Here is a 20,514-nt window from a genome sequence, read left to right on the forward strand (position 1 = left end):
AAACCTATTCACCCCCTCCACCACCACCACATATAGATCCGTCCACTCGATGACGTTGACCAATCAGATAAATACTAGAATTTCAAACACAGCATCTGCAGTCAGTCGCGAGCCGCCAGTAAAACGAGAGAAAGGCGAAACGAGCTGCTGCACACGGTAGCTTTTAGTTTATCGGTAGTATTTAGGGCTTTGTTTTTGTTTCATTCATATTCACGGTGGACTTACTGGGGGAAGAATGACGGACGAATCGGCTGTCAAAGTATGTATTCGGGTCCGTCCGCTTCTTAAGAGGTGAGTTTTTAATCCTGCAGCCGTTAAGTTTCAAATGAGGAGCTACGACACCTAATGCTACCGAATAATTAACGTAACTAAAATCATGTTAGTTGTCTTTTGTTATTTGAAAAGTTAATAACTTTTAATGATGTCTTGATGTTTCCACTCATCTTGAGCGCGTCTCTCTTCACAGGGAAGAAACTGCAAAGCCTGCCCAGCTGTTTTGGAAAGCTGATGAGAAAGCAATTCATCAGATTGATGCTGGAAACTCCTCAAAGAGTTTCAGTTTTGGTATGCTCTGCAGCGTTCTTGTGTTTTTCAATATTAAATCTAATAGAAATGTGATGTGCATTCAGTTTTCCTGCTCTGTGGTTCACAGATCGAGTGTTCACCGCTGATGAAACGACCAGTCAGCTGTATCAGGACATTGCGAAGCCTCTGGTCGTCTCCACTGTTGAGGGATACAATGGTACGTAATATAAAAAGCATGCTGTGTTGTTTTATTGTTTTATCACTGCAGCTGCACGGGTTTTTATTTTGTTTCGGTTGTGTGTTTGGGTCACAGGAACCATATTCGCTTACGGGCAGACGTCCTCTGGAAAGACCTTCACCATGATGGGGGGTGGACGCATCCCCGGAGTCATTCCTCTGGCTGTGGAAGACGTCTTCCAGAGCATTAAAAATGTAAGAACGGCATCACGTCTTTAAACACAGTACATTCTAGCATGTTTCAATGTTTAGTCCTTTTTTAGTTTTTGTAATTCTCCCTTTATTGTGATTGATTTTTTTTTTTTTAAACATTCAGCAAACAATTTCCATCTCGTACAATTTTTTTGTAAATTATTATTTACAAACAGTTAGACAACTCGGTTAACAATTTAAATTTGGGTAAACACTTATACATTATTCTCCTTCTAAGCACTTTTTAAACAATCAATTATCTTGCTTCAGGTAAAAGTGTGAAATAAAACAGAGGATGGAACACGAACAGAAAGTGATTATTAAAACCTGTTAACACCTGCAGTGATGAACCAAACGGGTTCTCCATCCTCTATCTTGCAAAGTCCGGTCTTGTTGAAAACATATACAGTGGTGTGAAAAAGTGTTTTCCCCCTTCCTGATTTCCATGTTTTTTTGCATGTCTGTCACACTTAAATGTTTCAGATCATCAAACAAATTTAAATATTAGTCAAAGATAACACAAGTAAACATAAAATGCAGTTTTTAAATGAAGGTTTTTATTATTAAGGGAGAAAAAAAATCCAAGCCCACATGGCCCTGTGTGAAAAAGTGTTTGCCCCCTCCTGTTAAAATATAACTTAACTGTGGTTTGTCACACCTGAGTTCAATTTCTCTAGCCACACCCAGGCCTGATTACTGCCACACCTGTTCTCAATCAAGAAATCACTTAAAGAGGACCTGCCTGACAAAGTGAAGTAGACCAAAAGATCCTCAAAAGCTAGACATCATGCCGAGAGCCAAAGAAATTCAGGAACAAATGAGAAAGAAAGTAATTGAGATCTATCAGTCTGGAAAAGGTTATAAAGCCATTTCTAAAGCTTTGGGACTCCAGAGAACCACAGTGAGAGCCATTATCCACAAATGGAGGAAACACGGAACAGTGGTGAACCTTCCCAGGAGTGGCCGGCCGACCAAAATTACCCCAAGAGCGCAGCGACGACTCATCCGAGAGGTCACAAAAGACCCCATGACAACATCCAAAGAACTGCAGGCCTCACTTGCCTCAGTTAAGGTCAGTGTTCATGACTCCATCATAAGAAAGCGACTGGGCAAAAATGGCCCGCATGGCAGAGTTCCAAGACGAAAACCACTGCTGAGCGAAAAGAACATTAAGGCTCGTCTCATTTTTGCCAGAACACATCTTGATGATCCCCAAGATTTTTGGGAAAATACTCTGTGGACTGATGAGACAAAAGTTGAACTTTTTGGAAGGTGTGTGTCCCATTACATCTGGCGTAAAAGTAACACCGCATTTCAGAAAAAGAACATCATACCAACAGTAAAATATGGTGATGGTAGTGTGATGGTCTGGGGCTGTTTTGCTGCTTCAGGACCTGGAAGACTTGCTGTGATAAATGGAACCATGAATTCTACTGTCTACCAAAAAATCCTGAAGGAGAATGTCCGGCCATCTGTTCGTGACCTCAAGCTGAAGCCAACTTGGGTTCTGCAGCAGGACAATGATCCAAAACACACCAGCAAGTCCACCTCTGAATGGCTGAAAAAACCCAAAATGAAGACTTTGGAGTGGCCTAGTCAAAGTCCTGACCTGAATCCTATTGAGATGCTGCGGCATGACCTTAAAAAGGCGGTTGGTGCTGGAAAACCCTCCAATGTGGCTGAATTACAACAACTCTGCAAAGATGAGTGGGCCAAAATTCCTCCACAGCGCTGTAAAAGACTCATTGGAAGTTGGCAGCAACAGCTGCAATCAAGTGTTTGCTATAAGGGTGGCCCAACCAGTTATTAGGTTTAGGGAGCAAACACTTTTTCACACAGGGCCATGTGGGTTTGGATTTTTTTTTCTCCCTTAATAATAAAAACTGCATTTTGTGTTTACTTGTTATCTTTGACTAATATTTACATTTGTTTGATGATCTGAAACATTTAAGTGTGACAATCATGCAAAAAAATAAGAAATCAGGAAGGGGGCAAACACTTTCTCACACCACTGTATTCAATACATCTTTTTCCCCAAATCCATTGAATTTGTCCCGCTTCCAGTCTATCAGAGAAAGTCAACTTTTCCATTACACATGTTTTGTGTGACATCACTCCTCCACCGTAGGAGCCTCTATCTTTAGACATGTTCTAGTAATAGTTTTCAATTAACATGAACAACAATTAACATGTGTTTATCTCCAGATGTTGTCAGACTTTTATCAGTTGTCCCTCACTGTTTATTTCTAAAGCACTGCTTCTCTTCGACCCCAAGTTTCCAAAGAAGGAGTTCCTTCTCAGGGTGTCTTACATGGAAATCTACAATGAGACTGTGACCGACCTGCTGGTTGACAGCTGGAAGAGAAAACCTCTGGAGGTCCGCGAGACCATCAACGTAAGCGGGTCCTTCACGGTGTTTTCTCAAATCAAGATCCTGTCGAATCCCTTTTCAGGTTCAGTGTGCAACACGTGCAGCTAACTAAAACTCAAACACTGACATGAAAGTATTAGTAATGTTTGTTTTTATTGGCAACCTGATTAAAGTTAACACCCTGAAAATGAAAAGAAGTCTTTGCTCCGTTGTAACATATTTCAAAGTCTGACATGATGATTGTGATTATATGCTGATAATTACTCTGCAGAAAAACATCTACGTGGCTGAGCTGACCGAAGAGCTGATTACTTCCTCTGCACAAGCCCTGGCCTGGATTCGTAAAGGAGAGAGTAAGATCTGAGGTTGAGATCTGATTCTGACACTGTATGCGCTGCAGACTCCATGTAACGAACACCGTGTGCCTCCACAGAGAACCGGCATTACAGCAAGACGAAGATGAACCAGCGCAGCAGCCGCTCACACGCCATCTTCCGCATGGTAAGCAGCGCCGCAGTGTGCGCTCACTAACACCTGGGAGTCGGGTGAAATGTGGATGTTTTTTAATGGTTTAAGTTCTCTTTAGATCCTGGAGAGCCGAGAGAGGAGCGACCCGGCATCGGGTGAAAATGCTGATGGAGCTGTTATTGTGTCTCATCTGGTGAGAAAAGCTCCTTTTTTTTTTTTTTTTAAATGTATGGTTTGTCTTCGTTTTAACTTTGTTGTAATCATTATTTGGTCATTTTTAACGTCTCGTAGAATTTGGTTGATCTTGCTGGATCTGAGAGAGCGAGTCAAACCGGAGCTGAAGGTACAGTGGAGTTCAATCCAAACACTGCTGGAGCTTATTGATTGAAACCTCATGACATTCATTATAGACCTGATAACATGTTGGTCCACTGGGTTTACAATAATCCATCTTTTTTCTTTCTTCTTAATGTCGCAGGCGCACGATTCAAAGAAGGTTGTCATATCAACCGCAGCCTGTTAATACTCGGCCAGGTGATGAAGAAACTGACTGATGAGAGCCAGAAGTGAGTAAATAAAGGACATCCAGTGGTGATTCACTGTGTTGACATGACTTAACATTTCTTCTCTGAATTATACTTTTCTTATCCCATTAATTTAACGAGTTCTCGAGCCTGAACCTGCAGAAGTGCAGCATCTAAAAAAGACACTTTAAGACTATTCTCAAACTGTTCAGACCTCTGAGGGTGAGATGGAGGAGGTGACTATTTGCACGTTAAAAAAAAAAAGTCGCTCAGACTTTGTCATTTGTGCAACATCACAAAAAAGGCTTTTTATCACCTCAGAAATATTGTTAAAGTCCAGCCGTTCCTCTCACAGCCAGACACTCGTACATGCTTTTATCTCCAGCAGGCTGGATTACTGTGACACTCTCTTTTCTGGCCGACCTGAGAAAGCAAATAAACAAGCTACAGAAAGGCAGCAGCTCGAGTACTAACTAAGACCTGGTAGAGAGCTCACATCTCGCCGGTCCTTAAGTCTCTCCACTGGCTGCCTGTTAGTTTTAGGATCGATTTTTAAGATGCTTTTATTCGTGTTTAAATCTCTGGTCTTGCACCAGATCACCTGTCAGACATGCTTTTATTTTATGCCTCTCGATCACTCGGATCCTCTGACACCGGCCTTTTAGAGATTCCCAGGGTGAGGACGGAGACATATGGGGAGGCAGCATTTAGTGTGTACAGTCCTCTGGAACAGCCGGCCTGAGCTGAGGGCTTCACCACCTTTGAACACCTTTAAAAGAAGTCTTAATACATACCTTTTTAACTTGGCATTTTCGTAATCTATTATATATTTTATATATAGCTGGAGTATAGTATTTATTTTATACTATTTTTATATTGTCTTCTCTACCATGTCACTTATTTTATATTGCCTCTTTTAGGTTTTTAAGGTCAGCATGTGTCACAAATCAGTGACATGCTGATTGGGACGACCAGAGATTTGACCTGCCTTGAATCTCAGACGGCTTTATTCTGAACTCCAGCTATCAACTTACTGTTAGAGATTTGTCATACATTAAAATTATTCAAAGAAGATTAGATGGATTCAGTGCGTGTTGATTTCTAAACGCCTCACGCTTCCATTCGCTGACGTTTCTTTGTCCTCAGAGGTTACACCAACTACAGAGACAGCAAGCTGACCCGCATCCTGCAGAACTCTCTGGGTGGGAACGCTAAGACGGTGATCATCTGCACCATCACGCCCATCACGCTGGAAGAGACCCTCAGCACTCTGCAGGTCGGTGCCGTATACTCTTATTATTATTATTATTATTATTATTATAACAATCATAACTACCCTGATATCTAACGCAGTACAATCATCTTATATTTACATTTAAAACCAAGCTGCTTTTAGTTTTAGTAGAAATGTTCTACTTCTTTCTCAGGCAGAACATTTTAATTTCATTATTATTATTATTATTTACTGATATTCAGCGTGATTAATTTTTTACTATCCTGTAAGTCTGACCTCAACTATAACCTAAAAACCTTCATTTTCTACTTCTTTCCAACCTTGGAACACTTATCAAAGTTGACTTATTTCCAGACTGGAACCACCTTATTTTAACATTTCTTGTCAAGTAAAATCAACACATGATTTTAATAATATTTTTCTGATCTTTTTAAATTCAGTGTTTTTTTTTCTTGTATTTTGACCAAGATGATGATGATTTACAACATATTTGTTTTCTCAGTTTGCCAGCACTGCAAAGAAAATGAAGAATGACCCCCATGTGACGGAGGTGTCAGATGACGGCGCTCTGCTCAAAAGATATCGCAATGAGATCGTGGACCTGAAGCGCCGACTTCAAGAGGTACCCACACCCCCCCACTGGACCCATCTCTGAGAGGTTCACCACGGGACACCTTCCTACACTCTGACCCGTCTGCCGTGTCCTTCAGGTGTCTGGAGTCACTCATGCCACGGCCACGGAGAAGGACTTTCTGTCCCTGCTCCTCCAGGAGAAGGACCAGCTCCAGAGAGAGCAGCAGGACCGGATCAGGAACCTGACCAAGCTGCTGGTCACCAGCTCCAACCTGGTCCTGGTCCAGAAGGTAACCGTGACTGGGAGGGAAGCTGGAGGTACAGTACAGCTCTGTGTTTTCTCAGTAATAATGAAAGCCCGGTTGTGTTATCAGATGCCTAAACGGCGGGTCACATGGGGAGGGAAGATGCTGCGACTGGCCCATCCCTCTGCCTGTGACGACGGGTCATCGGACGTCAGCTTTGCAGAACCTTTCAGTCGGAAGAGGAAGGCAGACTGTCTGACGGAGCTGGGAGAAGGTGAACACGTTCACACACGTGTAAACTGCACAGCAGCACTGTGTGAGATGTGGTCATTAATGCGTGTTGTGGTTGAACAGAGGACGAGGACGAGGACTTTGACTCTCACTGGGGAATCCCCGATGAGCCGTCTGTGGACATGGAGACGAGTCAGAGCTCTGGAGACAGGTCAGTGAAGAGTTCTGGTCGCTGGCACTGAATTAATAAACAGGAGAGGATGTGTGACAGTTATCTTACTATTCAGAGTGTGTTCATGTCATTTAAACACCTGCACCAGCTCTCCTTCTTTCACTGAGTAGGATCCAACTTCTTCCTGCAGTCTGCACATGCTGAAAGTGAGAGGAACATCTCTAATTATAAAATATTTGTATTTTTCTTCAAGGTTTTGGTTATGTTTATTTTATATCTGCAAAGTAATGAAAAAAATTAGACCCAAATATGTTATGAATTTAATAACAAGGGGTGGATGTATAAAATAAATGCTACCAGAGGGACTAAAAGAGGAAGAATTGAAGTGAAGTAAGATTTTGGACACATTGGTTGCAAACCTGCTCCTAAACTGTGCCCCCTCACCTCCTCGTGAAGCCCCCCCTCTTCCTGAACTGCTAAATGCGGCATTAATTCATGTCATTGCCATGTGTGATGGTGTGTATAATCTCTACTGTATATTTATACTGTATAGTCCATCTTGAACCCTGAAGCTGCTGTACGTGAACGGTACGTCACCTGTACGTTTCCTCTATTTTATTTATTTTTTCCAGCCCCAAAGACTTTGTGTCTCCCAACCAGCTGCAAGAGATTTCAGGGAAGGTGTCCAACCTGGAGGTGCAGCTGGAGATGGAGAGTCAACAGAAGGAGGAGGCCATGACCAAGATAGAGGCGTTAGACGGCCAGGTGGCCGAGCTGCATCTGCAGCTGGAGATGGAGGAGCAGCAGAAACAGGAGGCCGAGGAGATGATGCAGACTACAGAACAGAGGGCTGCAGAGCTGCAGCTTCAGCTGCAGACTGAAACCCAGCAGAGGCTGGAGGCCGTGGAGAAGGTAGAGATGTTGGAGTTCAGACTGACAGACCTGGAGAGACGGCTGGAGGACCACCGCACCACCCAGACTGAGAGCGATCAGCAGGTACGCTGGGTTTCATACCACACTCTCAACCTGCTCTTTGTTTATTCTTCTGTGCTGCGTCAGCTGCTTTCAAAACTGACGTCAGCGATTACTCTGTTATACTGTGTCACTTATCTCTATATTATGGTTTTAAAGAATAATGCAGGCATTTTTTTTCTAATTGTAAATACATTCATTAAAATACAACTGAAGTTCCCCATTCAAAAGTCTGTTCTGGTCAATTTTACTTGACCTTCACTGAACAGAACGACGTGTTCAGATTTGAATACTAAAATGTTTTTTTTTTCCCCAATTCTCCAATACTCTGAATTGACCTTAAGTCTGAGTTTAAGTTGTTCCTGCAAGGGGGATTCGTGACATCACGATTAGTTCGTAAGCCGATCCCAAATTTACACAATTTTGATGAAGAATCTTAAAGCCTGCATTGTGCATATGTTAAGAATAAAATGTCAGCGATTAGGATTTTTTTTTTTTCTCAACTGTTGAAAAGAAACACATTTGAAACAAGATTTTGCATGGACCATCCAGCTGTGTGAATCTTTGACTTCAGAGAAGGTGAGGCTGAGTATAATCCTCCTGTTTACCAGTCAAGGTGTGAATCCACCGCAGAACATTGTTCATCTGAATGCCGTCAGATCAGTTCATTAAATGTGGGGCAGTTTAAAAACTACATCTGTAAAAGTCTGTTTTATTTAATCTGGGATTAAAGGACAAAAAGGCAAAACCAACCATTTCATATACGTGTTGCACAACACACAGCATAGACGCTAATGTTCAGATTATTAATACGTTATAATATCATTGCACTTTTCATTTCATAGCACCCGACACTTTTTTCTATTTATCCCAAACTGTATTTATTTATTTATTTTTATTAGTTTTTTTGGTGTATATAGTCTCTGTGTGTGTGTGTGTATTCTAAAATAATTATTTTTTTAATCTATCTTACTACTTATGTCTTATACGTATTTGTAACTTTTTCATATTGTGCGCACTTTTTGGTTTTCTTTGCCGATGTGGTGACCGAATTTCCCCACTTTGGGATTAATAAAATCTAAAACAGTCGAGGCAGTTTCTGGTTGTTCTGCAGCATCGGAAGGAAAACCATTCATTCAGTCTGCTGGAGATGAGAAAAGAACATTTTCACCATTCATTTCCAATGGGACTGTTTCACCTGATAGATCGATCTCTGTCTCTCTCTCTCTCTCTGAGAGTGTGTAGGACTCGTTGGTGGCAGAGCGCGACTACCTGAAGCAGGAGCTGGGGATGTTCATCGAACAGATGAACAGTCTCGAAAAAGAGAACGCTGCTCTGTCTCAGGACCTGGAGGAGAAGAGGGAGCTGGAGGAGTTCGAGACTCTGGAGGAGGAGTTCAGGAAGGAGCACGAGGTGAACCTCCTGATTTCCACCCACTCTCACTGCTCTACTGTTACATGCAGTGGGGTTGTCTGTCTTTTCTTAGTTCATTTTTTTTTTTTTTCTTTCAGTGGGAATAGTTTTCCATTAATAAATATTGTCTTCTCCAGTGTTTTAAAACAAATTCTCTTATTTATTTATTTATGTACGTAGTGTTAATTTTGTTCGTGTAATCTTTTCAGAACGAGATGCAACATGAAGTTAGTTCCCTGAAGGCGGCTGTTGAATCCTCTGAACTCCAGTGTCTGGAGCTGAAGGTGAGATGATGCACTGAGGAGGAGTCACACCTGAGATTATTAATCTGGAGAGGAGTTTAACTTTAGTTACCAAACTATTACTACTCGGTGTATGACTCTCACATGTTTGTGTTTAAACTAAGCCCTCATAAATGTCGCAGTTTTGATTAACTTTTGTATTGTGTTCCCTTTTTTTTTTTTTTTTAAAGAACAAACTAGAAAGTGTGTCCGAACAGCTGAAGACGAAAACTGAGTTTGCAGAGGAGCTTCAGAGTATGGTATGTTTGTCTCTTGTTTTGATCATAAAGGTGGAGCATGAAGCAGATGTCCAGACAGATGTTAGTACAGTTAGGTTGTGTGTAGTAATAACCTGAAGTACCAGATGATTGACAGCAGCGAGGCTGCAGTTTCTGGAGCGATTGACACAGACTGGTCACTGACCACAGCTCATTCAGTAACCGTGTCCTGTTCCCTCCCTGCAGAGCGGGAAGGACCTGGTGCAGGAGGTGGCGACGCTCAGGCGCTCTCTGGATGATGCAGAGGGTCTCAGTAGAGACACCAAGAAGGAGTGGGCGATCCTCCGCAGCCAGAACATGGCTCTGGAGGAGGTCAATGTAAGTCTCCATGAATCTGCCTCTACGTGGACATCACAGCTCCGCCCCAAATACTTTACAACTGCACCAAGTTACAAAAAAAAAAAAAAATGGACAGATCCAATATGTATGAAGCAGCAGTTGTTAGCTACATACAAGTATTAAAAGCACGGACAAACAACATCGCCACCATCTGGTGGTACACCGGAAAGCTGTTTACCAAGTGCCATTCAATATACAAGTGAAGAGGAACAATAGTTAGTCCTCAGCAAGTATTGAATAATATTTTGCTCGAAGAGAGGAGCTCAGTATGATGGGAGCTCCCCCAGCTGGCTACACTTATAGCAGCATGACTGAGTGATGGTTCAGGGTCACCTGACAGCGAGGCTGGTTCACTGGGAGGTCTCCTGTTGGTAACCGTCTCTGTGCTGATTGTCCGGATGTGTTTTAATATCTTTGTTGCATCCGTAACTGTATCTTATGTTACCCATTGTGACGCTGTCCTCCAGGGGAGCCTGACCGCAGACCACCAGCAGATGGAGACGGAGGTGACCAGCCTGCGATTTACGCTGGACGCGGAGAAGTCACGCTACAGACAGATGCAGAGCGACCTCCAGAAAGAGCTGAATGTTGCTTTTGACGAGAACACCAAGCTCACCTCTCTGCTGGACGGCAAAGTCCCCAAAGGTAAGTTCAGACTCGGGTGTTTATAGAATACATACCGGGTTCATGCACAGTCTTTAAGGTGTGGAAAATGCTTAATTTCCAAGTGTTGAACCCACACAGCCACTCATGGAAATCAAAAACCTTTTAAGGTTGATCAACCTTTTAATATGTGACATTAAACGATCCAGTCATCACATTTGTTAGTCGTCTCTCATGAGACGCAGAGTGGACAGAAGCATGATGGACAGACGGGAGCGCTGAAATGAAGCAAAGCGTTTTTCCCTTCAGCTCAGCGTCGTCAGGGCGACCTTCAGCTCTCAGACCGCGTGTGCGACCTCTGACCTTTTGATTCTGACTTTGACAGTTTCCTGGAGGTCTGCTGAAGCTCAGCCAGACTGATCCTGTCCGAACCTTAAACACACACACACGGCTCGGAGCTGATAGACGTGTGTCTGTATGTTACTCATCTGCTGTGGGGAACCAAACAATACTAGAAAGCAGATAAATGAGTGAATGAAATGGGTGCTGCAGGTTTTCAGTGTTTCAGGAAGTTTATATGCAAGATATATATGTTATATATTTATGTTTCAGTCAGCGGTTACTGAACGGACAGACGATGCATTTGTGTGCATTCACGATCAATGTTTGAACACTCGTTTTTTTCAGTTAGAGATTAAAGTTATAAACAGACTCAGACAAAGAGAAATTTAAAATGAGAAAAGTGTCTACCAGTGGCCCCACAGCTTTAACATACAGCATTAATGCAGCAGAAAAGACACTGTGTGTGTGTGTTGAACTGTGTGTGTGTGTGAAGTCCAGACTGTTAGTACGACTAATGAAATCTAAAGAAACACCCTCCACTCAGCTGTAATAAACTGTATTCTTTATGTATTCTCGTGGGCGTATCACACAAGAGAGGCGTAGTGGTACGTTAACAGTAAACAGTGCAGTGCAGACTGGATATCCGTCATCAAGGACCACCTCGTATTCATATTTATAATATCTAAAGTTGATTTTAATGTGTGTGTGATGCTCCTGCTGTCTGAGATGAGAGGAGAATCTCTGCTGGTTATTTTTTTTTCTTTTCAATACCGATAATAAGCACTGATACGTGTAGTGATAACCATCATTTTTCAGACCTTCATGTGATCCTGCTGCAGCCCTACTGGGTGGTCAGTTGATCCCCGACTCTGCATGTTCATATCATAATTATAACTGCTAATTTACAATGGAAACTCTGAATGTAAGTCGTGTTTTAAGAGCATACATTGAGCCTTTAACACCAGATGGGAGTTGTAAGATGTCGTGTGTCTCCAGATGTGATGGACAGCGTGGAGCTGGAGAGGAAGGTCGCCGTCCTGAATAAAGAGCTGACGGCGTCTCGTGAAGCAGCGAAAGTCCTGAGAGCTCAGCTGGCTTCATTTCAGACGCTCCCAAATACGGTGGACAGCTTGACCAAGCAGGTAAGTCCTCCAGACTCCCTCTGAGCAGGAAGCACTAAATATTTCACCGGTCATGTGATGTCACTCTGTGCTGTCTCAGGTGTGTGAGCTGAATGAGGAGCTGGGTGCCGTCCAGACTCAGAGGGACAATCTGCTGTGCGTCCATGAGGATGAGGCTCAGCAGCTCAGAGACTCCCTGCAGACGTCTCAGCAGGAGCTGAGCGCTGCCGCTCTGAGGGAGACGGAGCTGAGTCAGCACTGTGCTGATGTCACGCAGCAGCTGGAGTCACTGCGCTCAGACCTGCAGCGACTAGATGCCGAGAGGAGTCGGCTCACGGCTCCTGGAGAGGAGAGAGGCCCGGAGGTAAACGTCAAATGTGTCTCCAGATGGAAGCGTTACTGTTCAGTACTGCTGTCAACTCAGGCATTACTGACTGCATGACAAAATGTGAGCAGCTGTGTTAGGAAACATCTGGTGTTGTAGGACTCAGAGCTCTGCTGAGCGAGACGATCCACTGCTCACAAAAACACATGGAACTCGGGAACTGATGACGATCGAGTAATGAAATTGGTACCAGTTACTCATCAGGGTTTTATCCTCCTGCTGCTATGTGCATGGCGCACAACACCATGACGTGCACACATGAGCAGCAGTCTGTGATCTTATTGATTTACCCTCGTATGTATTGGGGTTGTGTAAATAAAACCTGATATTTACTCTCAGATTCGGACTCTGACCGAGGAGCTGGAGAGAGCGAGAGCCGAGAGAGACGACCTGCTGTCTGAGAGGACGGTGGACACGCAGGCATCCTCAGAGGAGACGGAGATGCTGCAGAGCAGACTGATGTCTCTCAGTGCGGAGAGAGATAAGCTGCAGGAGACAGTGGAGGGACTGAGACAGGAGAAGCAGCAGCTCAGAGCGGAGCTGGAGGACAGGATGGAGGCGGTAAATAATGTGGAGTGATGAGTAGAGTAACTGAAAGAATACTGCCGTGATAACTTCTGCTCTCCTCCAACTACAGATCTCAGCCGTCCAGGACAAGTTGAGCTGTCAGGAAGAGCTGAACCTGCAGCAGCGGTCCGAGGGGGGAGAACGAGAGGCCGAGCTGCAGGAAGTACATCCTGCTCATTTACTGCACATTTAAATAGTTCATCTTAGCTGCTGCTTTGGACTTCTGTTTTTAAATATAAAGCTCCATCTGGCAGCCTGTAGACTTTTCTCAGTCCAGCTCTTCAAAATGTCCCCATTAACTTCCCTGTTATCTGCTGACTGCCAACACTGACCGGTTGTCTATGTGTTTGCGTTCAGCTGCTGCAGGAGCAGCTGAAGAGTCACGGAGAGGGACGAGCTCAGGCTGCAGCCGAAGCAGAGGCAGCTCAGAGGGTTTGTCCACAGTCCTCCTTTTACGAGTTCTCTGTTTGTTCCTGCTCCTTTAGAAACTATTTAATCATCAGGACCTGAGTAAACTTTAAATCCACTGTGTGGAGCAGTTCAGATTTTAAGTCCCTCAGTTTTTCTTTCAGTTTTGGCAACTTACGCAGTCAAATTCACATTTTTCCAAAGGTTTTCAACAATTCAACTAAATAAAAGTCAGGAAAACAGAAAACAAAATTTCTCTCCACCTTAAATATTTGCAGTTACAGAAGAATTAATCACAACAATGCAAATGTAAAACAACAAAAAACCCAAATAGAAACCAAAACAGAGCAGAACGAAAGACAAAAAGAGGAAAATTACAGTCAGTCTTTTACAAGTCCTTTTTAATATGTTTTGTCTTCATGGTGTTGAAGAGAGTCGTTCCAGGTTCAGTACCAGGAGTGAGTTGGTCCGCTGATCTGCTCTCAGTCTGGTCAGAAATGTGATCGCAGCTGCTTTAAGGTGGAAGGAGCGTCACAACCACAGACTGTATATAAAAGTGTTCGCAGCTTCAGGTCTGGAAAAATGGTTCCGATACAGAAGTGCCTTAAGCTGCAATACCACCGAGTGCCACTAGAGGTCGGTTCCAAAAAGCCTCCGGCTCCATAGACTCCCATTCAACTTCGCTCATCAAATCCAAAGTGAATAAAAGGTGTCCATCAGTTATCTCGGTGTTGTTAGCTAAAGTCACTCCTTCTTATTAGTTTTCTGGAGGTTCATCTGAAAATAATCCCTCATTCATTAGAAAAGAAGATTCAAAAAGACCTGTTTTTGGGGGTGTGTGTTTGATTGACAGGCCTGTGGTGCAGTCAGGTTACAGCTATCGGTGGGCGGGATGTCGTATTGTCAGCTTTTCAATTAGATCATTCAGATCCACCACTGGCTCCTCCCCCAGCTCGTCCAAATATGGTCACTTCCTGCTCCAAACCGCTCCGGACTAGCAAAATGGTGACGGACAGAATCTGAACTGGAGGCTTCATAACGTTCACAAACCAACAGGTGACGTCACTGATGGTTGATGGTTACCACGGACACGATGTTGAGACACGGGATGAGCTGCTTTAACATGTTCTCGAGGCTCAAAATACATTCACAAACATTTGTTAGATTAAAGAACTTTAATTTAATTACCATCCTGTCACAAATGGATGGCAGGAAGATAAACTGTCGAAATATTATTGAGGATAAAACACAGGTGGAGCTTCTGCAACCAGACAGACAGACATTGGTTTAGATGTGGAGTCAGAGGCCTACAGGACTGAATCATCTGGTTGTACTTTTGTTTTTCCTTTCAGTCTCTCCGTGACGCGAACACAACCATCTCAGCCCTCCGAGAGCAGCTGAGCAGCTCCGAGCAGAACGTCGGTGAGACGACGTCGTCGCGGCTGCAGGAGTCCGCTCGGCAGCTTCAGGTAACATCACCGAGGAGTTGTTTATATTCATCAGTGACTGAAAGAGAAGCAGTAGATCTCATTCTGAGTCTAAAGCCGGTGAATGTGATGGCAGGAGTTGCTGGGGGTGTTCCAGCACCTCATCGACACGTGCGCCAAGTACAACTTCACAATGCTGGACGAGGTGCTCACACAGGACTGTCGCCTGAAGGACACTCAGCTCTCCTCCCTGACTAAACCCACCAAGGCTGCCTATGACGCTGTCTGTCAGCTGGAGCAGGCCGCCCTTCAGAGTTTCACACAGATCGAGGTAACATATCAGTTTCTTTCATTTGAACTTTGGTTAATACTTTGCCTCTGATTGACAGTAACCCTGCTGCCTCCACAGGAGCAGCTGCACGTGCGAGCTCAGGGCATCAGCAGCCTGTTTGAGCAGCTGGTGCAGAAGGACCTGGATGTGTTCGAGGAGAGGAGGCTGCAGGACTTACTGCTGAGCCGAGCGCCGGCCGCCAGCCACTCCGTCACCGACCACGACCTCCACTCGGTGTGGGAGCAGCGGCTGACGGAGCTGCTGGACCGGAGGCTGCTCTACCTACAGGTACGCAGGTGTCCCACTGTAAACACAAAGACGGGAAAAGAACCTACCAGCATCACAACGGCCCGTTTAATGAGCTTTCTACAAGCTCTCCTAAAAGTGTTTTTTTATTATTGATAATATTAGGTCTTACATACGCCCTCAAGCGTAATGTAGAAAACAGGCCCTGAAGGAAGCGTACAAGCTTTTTTTTTTCTCTCGCCATTTTCAGTTTTTGTGCACACGTAAGCTTTAAATATGGATCCTACACACTGTTTGATGAATGAGGCCTCAGATCTGTGTGTGTTTGAGCACGTCTCATATTGTCAGAAAGATTTTTAACTTCTTCCATTTAAAAAAAAAAAAAGTATGTTTCCAAGAAAAACAATGAGACCCGCTAACGTTAACCGCTGATCCTGACCCAACAGCCAGGCTGGACTAATGTCAGCATTACTCACACACGCACCTCAGTCAGGGTTAAAATAACACCACCTGTCCTACAGACAGACATCCTGTCCTCATGGACCTTCACGAAGAGCAGCTCCACAACTATGACTGAATAATAACCAGCTGACTGATTCATTTGTAGAAAATGGACATCATCTCCAAGAGGCTGCGGACCCATCAGGGTTCCTTCATCCTCGAGCTGAGGGCGGAGGTCAAAGACAGAGAGAAGCTGAAGGAGCAGATGCAGACGCTCATCGGCAACCAGCCAATCGGCTGCAGCCAGCTGGACAGCCTCCTGAGACAGGAAATGAACCGCAGGTTGACCACGGCACGAGGCAAGATGAGGCCTCTGCAGGTAGCTTTTAAACTCCCTTCTCTGTTTCGTGTGCGTCTGCAAAGCCCCATCTGAAGGAGAAACTGAGGCTTTTCTCTCCACCGTCCTCCTGCAGGCCATCGTGGAGGAAGAAGACGGCTTGTTTGAGGAGCTGAAGCAGCTGCAGGATCAGGTGGATTCTCAGCTGAGGGAGGCGAAGACCAAGAGTTGGACTCTGTTGCAGGCGCTGGAGGGAGCTCCTCTACAGACCGAGCTCTCCCTGCTGAAGGACAACCAGCAGCTTGCTCTGCAGCTGCAGCACTCCCAACACACAGCCAGGGTACGTTTCACGTTCATCTCTCTCGCACAAAAAGCTCTCCAACACATGCACGACACAGGCGTTAGGGAGGTCAGGAGGTGTTCAGACTGGAGGATACAGCAGCTGCTCCTGGCAACACATGCTGACTGATATATTTCTGTGGTTTTCAGGCTCTGCACGTTCAGAAGGAGCAGCTGGAGGAGGCGCAGGTCAAAGCCAGCAGCAGGATATCCAGCCACAAACAGGCCACCCAGCTGCTGCAGACTGAGCTGCAGGACAGCCGTGCTCTGCTGGAGGACCAGGAGAACACCATCCAGACCCTGAGGAGCAGGCTGAGGGAGTTGGAGGTGAGTGCGGGTCTCCTCGCACACCGTCTCATGTCTCTGAGGTTGTTTTAAGAGGTTTCCATCCACCCAGCAGCTTTAATGATCAAATGTCTCTCCATGCTTCAGAGAAAAGAGCCACCGAGTGCAGCCGAGCTGGAAAAGCTTCAGAGCAAACTTTTCAAACTGGAGGTGAAGCTCAGCTCGGCTTTGGACCAACACCAGCAGGAGTAAGACATCTTTACATTCATTCTTCAAACGTGTGTGATCATGTTGGAGGCAGCTGATGGTGACGAGGCCGCTTCAGTTGGGTTTTATAACCTGGTATTCCTACAAATAAAAACCATGGGGGGAGCATTTGATCCGCTGACCAGAGTTGTGTCCCTCCAGGGTCCAAACAATGACCACCCTGCTGAGTGCGAAGGAGGCCTCTCTAAGGAAGCTGAAGGAGACTCTGAGGAAATCTCAGCAGCAAGGAGACGAGTCGTGTAAGTCTTCTTTATCTCTTGAAAGCATCTGTGTCAGGTGGTAACTCATAGAAACTGAAAACACCTGTCTCCATTTATACAACGGTAGCTCCGCCCCAGAGATCTGATTGGTCAACCGAACATTAGGAACAAATCATCATGGCATCACACCCTGCTCATCACTGGAAAACATCACTCCACCTTCTCAATGGGAAAATATTTAATTAGAATAGAATTTCATATATGAAATATTATAGTATTTATTTATTTACATATATATAGATATAATAATTCTATTAAATGACCCATTTGGTGAAGTCAGGTCTTTTTTGGTCGCTCCGAGCACCCGTACCGTAACACCACGGATAGTCACGCACTTACAATCCTAGCGGTGGCTAGCCGGACCGGTTTGGTTTGAACACATGACACACTGCTAAAATGTTAAAAACACACAAGTCCATGGATATCTTAGTTCATCAGATATCTTTGTTCAGCCGAATGTATGTAAACGTCATTTAAACTGAGTCAGTCAGATCCAGATGTTGGTCTTCATCACTTCCTGCTGCTTTAACTTGTGTTTGTCCCCCACTGGGAGAGGAAGATGTCCCGGAGGACAGCAGCACTGATAAGGTTGTGTCTCCTTCAGTCCTGCAGGGGAAGGATCTCCACACCAGACTGACCCACCCCAGAGGTCTGGTGATGAAGAGCAGCGTGATGCTGGAGATGGAGGTCACCCAGCTTCAACTGAAGATCACTGAGCTGGAGAGGTAACATCCACAGTCTGACCTCCATTGAAACACACACACACACACACTGGGTCTCATTCACTAACTGTGCGTACCAACAATTAAAGCACAAATCTGGGATTCATCAATATTTTCTCTCCTGGATTAGTTCGTACTCTGTGAACAGATTTAGAACAACATCAGACCATCTGTACGAACAGATGATGACTGGCTGCTGTCTCAGAGAATGTAAACACAACGTTTAGCATATTAAAACTATTAATTAAAAAGGGATTTAATTAACGACAATATTGAACACTGTAAATTTATGAATGCATTGACCAAATGTATTAAATAGGCTCGCCATTAAGTTTACGCCCTTCAATCCTCATTAATAATTGTCATAATTAAAATATTCACAGATAATTGCAGATACCACATTAATTATGAAATAAATTAACACATTTCTCAGACATGTTCCACTTTTCTGTGGATGTCCAATAATTTTTTTCCTTCTTATTCTTCTGGTCTATGATGCGGGTTTTTTCGCCAACTTTAACATTAATTTTTTTTTTTTTTTTAACCATAGTTACTTCTGAGGAAACACTTTTTAAAAATGTCCTTCTTCTTCCACCTCAGACATTATTGTTTTAATTTCCGCTTTTATGTAATTTTTCATTTTTTGGTGCCGTTTCTGGTGCCAGTTCCAGACAAACAGGTGTCCTTATATGGAGAAACGGGGGCGTAGCCATATGCTAATTGAAAGAGCGTGGACAGTTGACATGCTGCTCCCTGTTGTCCTGCTCTGACCTCTGACCCCATCTCTCATCAGCCTGATTTCCAGTCAGCGTGCAGAGATCAGCAAGTGGAAGAACAGAGCCATCAAGCTGAACATGAGTAAAGCTGAGGTGAAGCTGTCGCCCCCTCGCACCCCCACCAAGAGGGGCCTCCCCATGGCCTCCACCTCCTTCAACCTGCTCAGCTCCCCCAAGAAGAGTCTGCTCACCCCCAAGAAGATGCTGGAGCCCTGCGGGAAGCTGCTAGACTCCCCCAAGCTGTCGCTGCTCAACTCCCCCAAAAGCGGGTTCTTTGATGGGGACGGAGCCTCCGAGGTGCTGTCTAGAACCTGTCCCAAGCAGTTCTTCGATAACTCCAGCCTCGGAACCATCCCAGGTAAACTGCACCTGCAGCTCACCTGCACCGTACTTACATGAACCGTCTGAACACCGTAAACACATGAGCTGTTTGTTTTACCAGAAGTCTCCTACGTTCCTGACTCACCTGGAGCAGAGAAGGGTAACAGCGCGGGGTGGGGGTGGGCTCAACCCCTGAGGGTTTCCTAACACTAGCATGGGGTGATGTGCTTCTTCCTCACCTGTTGAATCTACCTGTCTTTAATCCACCCGAGCGGTTCTTCTTCTTGTCTTTTGGTCTGTTTGTGTTTGAAACAACAGAAACAGTAAAATGGAAACTCACCTGCAGCTGGGAGATAAAAATCTGTCATTTAAAGTGTGGGGATTTTGACTTTATGATGTTTAAACTGATTCCTGAATAATATTTACACTAAAGTGGTGTGATAAATATATCCTGGTGTTTAATGTCACACTGATTTATTAAAGGTTTAACTTTTTACTAACAGGAAGCTGCATCAACATGAAGACGCATGGTCCTTCAGAATAAAAGCACTAGTGCCTCCTCTTTAACTCTTTTCTTTATAACCACACTTGACTAACTTTATTATAACAGTAATAAATGTAACTAACAGGTAGAAGACTTGTGTGTCTCCCTGTGACCTCCTGACCTTTTAAGTGGTATTTTGTGTGCATTATTTCTGGAAATATGACTCAATATACAGAGTCTCCAGAGGAATGAACTTTTGTATTTTTCCATTGTAATACTCATAAAATATTTAAAAAAAATCCTAATAGATTTCCAACCAACACTTGAGTATCATGATAGTATGAAATTTAGGAGATGAGCATTTCTTCCCCCTCTATCATATCATAAGTCAACACAGATCTGAAGCAGGAACCCAGCAGCCTCCATGAAGGTTTGAACTTTCTCCTGAAACTTGGAGGAGCTGTTGAACCGAACTGTGTGTGTGTGTGTAGACATGTTTCTAAAGCTGAATCTATGTTACGACATGAACATGTTACTTGAGTTTCCATTTGTATGTTGCAGATGGAGCAGCGGGGGTCGACAGGAAGGAGCGGCCGTGGCCTCAGTCTCCAACGGAAGAGGAAATGTGTAAATCACAGTGATATGTTCCACATGTGCAATATTTAAATTGTTTTTTGTTTCTAGCTTCTTTTTTTTTCTATCTGATATGTTTCTTCTTTTGTTCTTCCTGATTTTAGATATTAAAGGTTTATTGCAATTATTGAGTTGTGGGTTTCATTCATCTTTCAGTCCACTGA

At 44.2% G+C, this 20,514-nt stretch overlaps 1 protein-coding gene across 4 annotated transcripts; it reads left to right on the forward strand.

Annotated features, from left to right (window-relative positions):
* Window positions 1-118: 118 nt before the first annotated feature.
* On the forward strand, window positions 119-20,477 carry LOC138205528 (centromere-associated protein E-like). Of its 4 annotated transcripts, XM_069161548.1 has the most exons (38): window positions 119-291; window positions 467-564; window positions 653-742; window positions 839-957; window positions 3,230-3,349; window positions 3,597-3,678; window positions 3,759-3,826; window positions 3,912-3,986; window positions 4,085-4,136; window positions 4,272-4,359; window positions 5,464-5,593; window positions 6,054-6,173; window positions 6,262-6,414; window positions 6,499-6,643; window positions 6,724-6,811; window positions 7,405-7,768; window positions 8,990-9,157; window positions 9,367-9,441; window positions 9,630-9,698; window positions 9,903-10,034; window positions 10,523-10,700; window positions 11,997-12,142; window positions 12,222-12,485; window positions 12,846-13,067; window positions 13,144-13,236; window positions 13,431-13,505; window positions 14,834-14,950; window positions 15,045-15,239; window positions 15,318-15,527; window positions 16,093-16,305; window positions 16,400-16,603; window positions 16,753-16,929; window positions 17,035-17,135; window positions 17,296-17,393; window positions 18,019-18,139; window positions 18,930-19,270; window positions 19,355-19,393; window positions 20,279-20,477. In XM_069161548.1, the coding sequence occupies exons 1-38, from the start codon at window positions 236-238 to the stop codon at window positions 20,356-20,358; spliced, it is 5,166 nt and encodes a 1,721-aa protein (XP_069017649.1). In that variant the 5' UTR covers window positions 119-235; the 3' UTR covers window positions 20,359-20,477. The 4 variants fall into 4 exon arrangements, with proteins under 4 accessions (XP_069017649.1, XP_069017650.1, XP_069017651.1 ...); XM_069161549.1 differs by lacking the exon at window positions 19,355-19,393; XM_069161550.1 differs by lacking the exon at window positions 9,367-9,441.
* Window positions 20,478-20,514: the final 37 nt, after the last annotated feature.

Source organism: Embiotoca jacksoni, unplaced genomic scaffold, assembly GCF_022577435.1.
Source record: "Embiotoca jacksoni isolate LCO1_2020_lvr unplaced genomic scaffold, fEmbJac1.0.p SCAF_29, whole genome shotgun sequence".
NCBI lineage: Eukaryota > Metazoa > Chordata > Actinopteri > Embiotocidae > Embiotoca > Embiotoca jacksoni.

What these genes read in the sequence shown, in the direction of transcription:
- LOC138205528 (XM_069161548.1), top strand. Translation starts at nt 236, where the DNA reads ATGACGGACGAATCGGCTGTCAAAGTATGTATTCGGGTCCGTCCGCTT. An exon ending in GAGAGGCCGAGCTGCAGGAA is followed by an intron (nt 13,237 to 13,430) that starts GTACATCCTGCT and finishes GTTTGCGTTCAG; the next exon opens with CTGCTGCAGGAGCAGCTGAA. An exon ending in GCAAGATGAGGCCTCTGCAG is followed by an intron (nt 16,306 to 16,399) that starts GTAGCTTTTAAA and finishes GTCCTCCTGCAG; the next exon opens with GCCATCGTGGAGGAAGAAGA.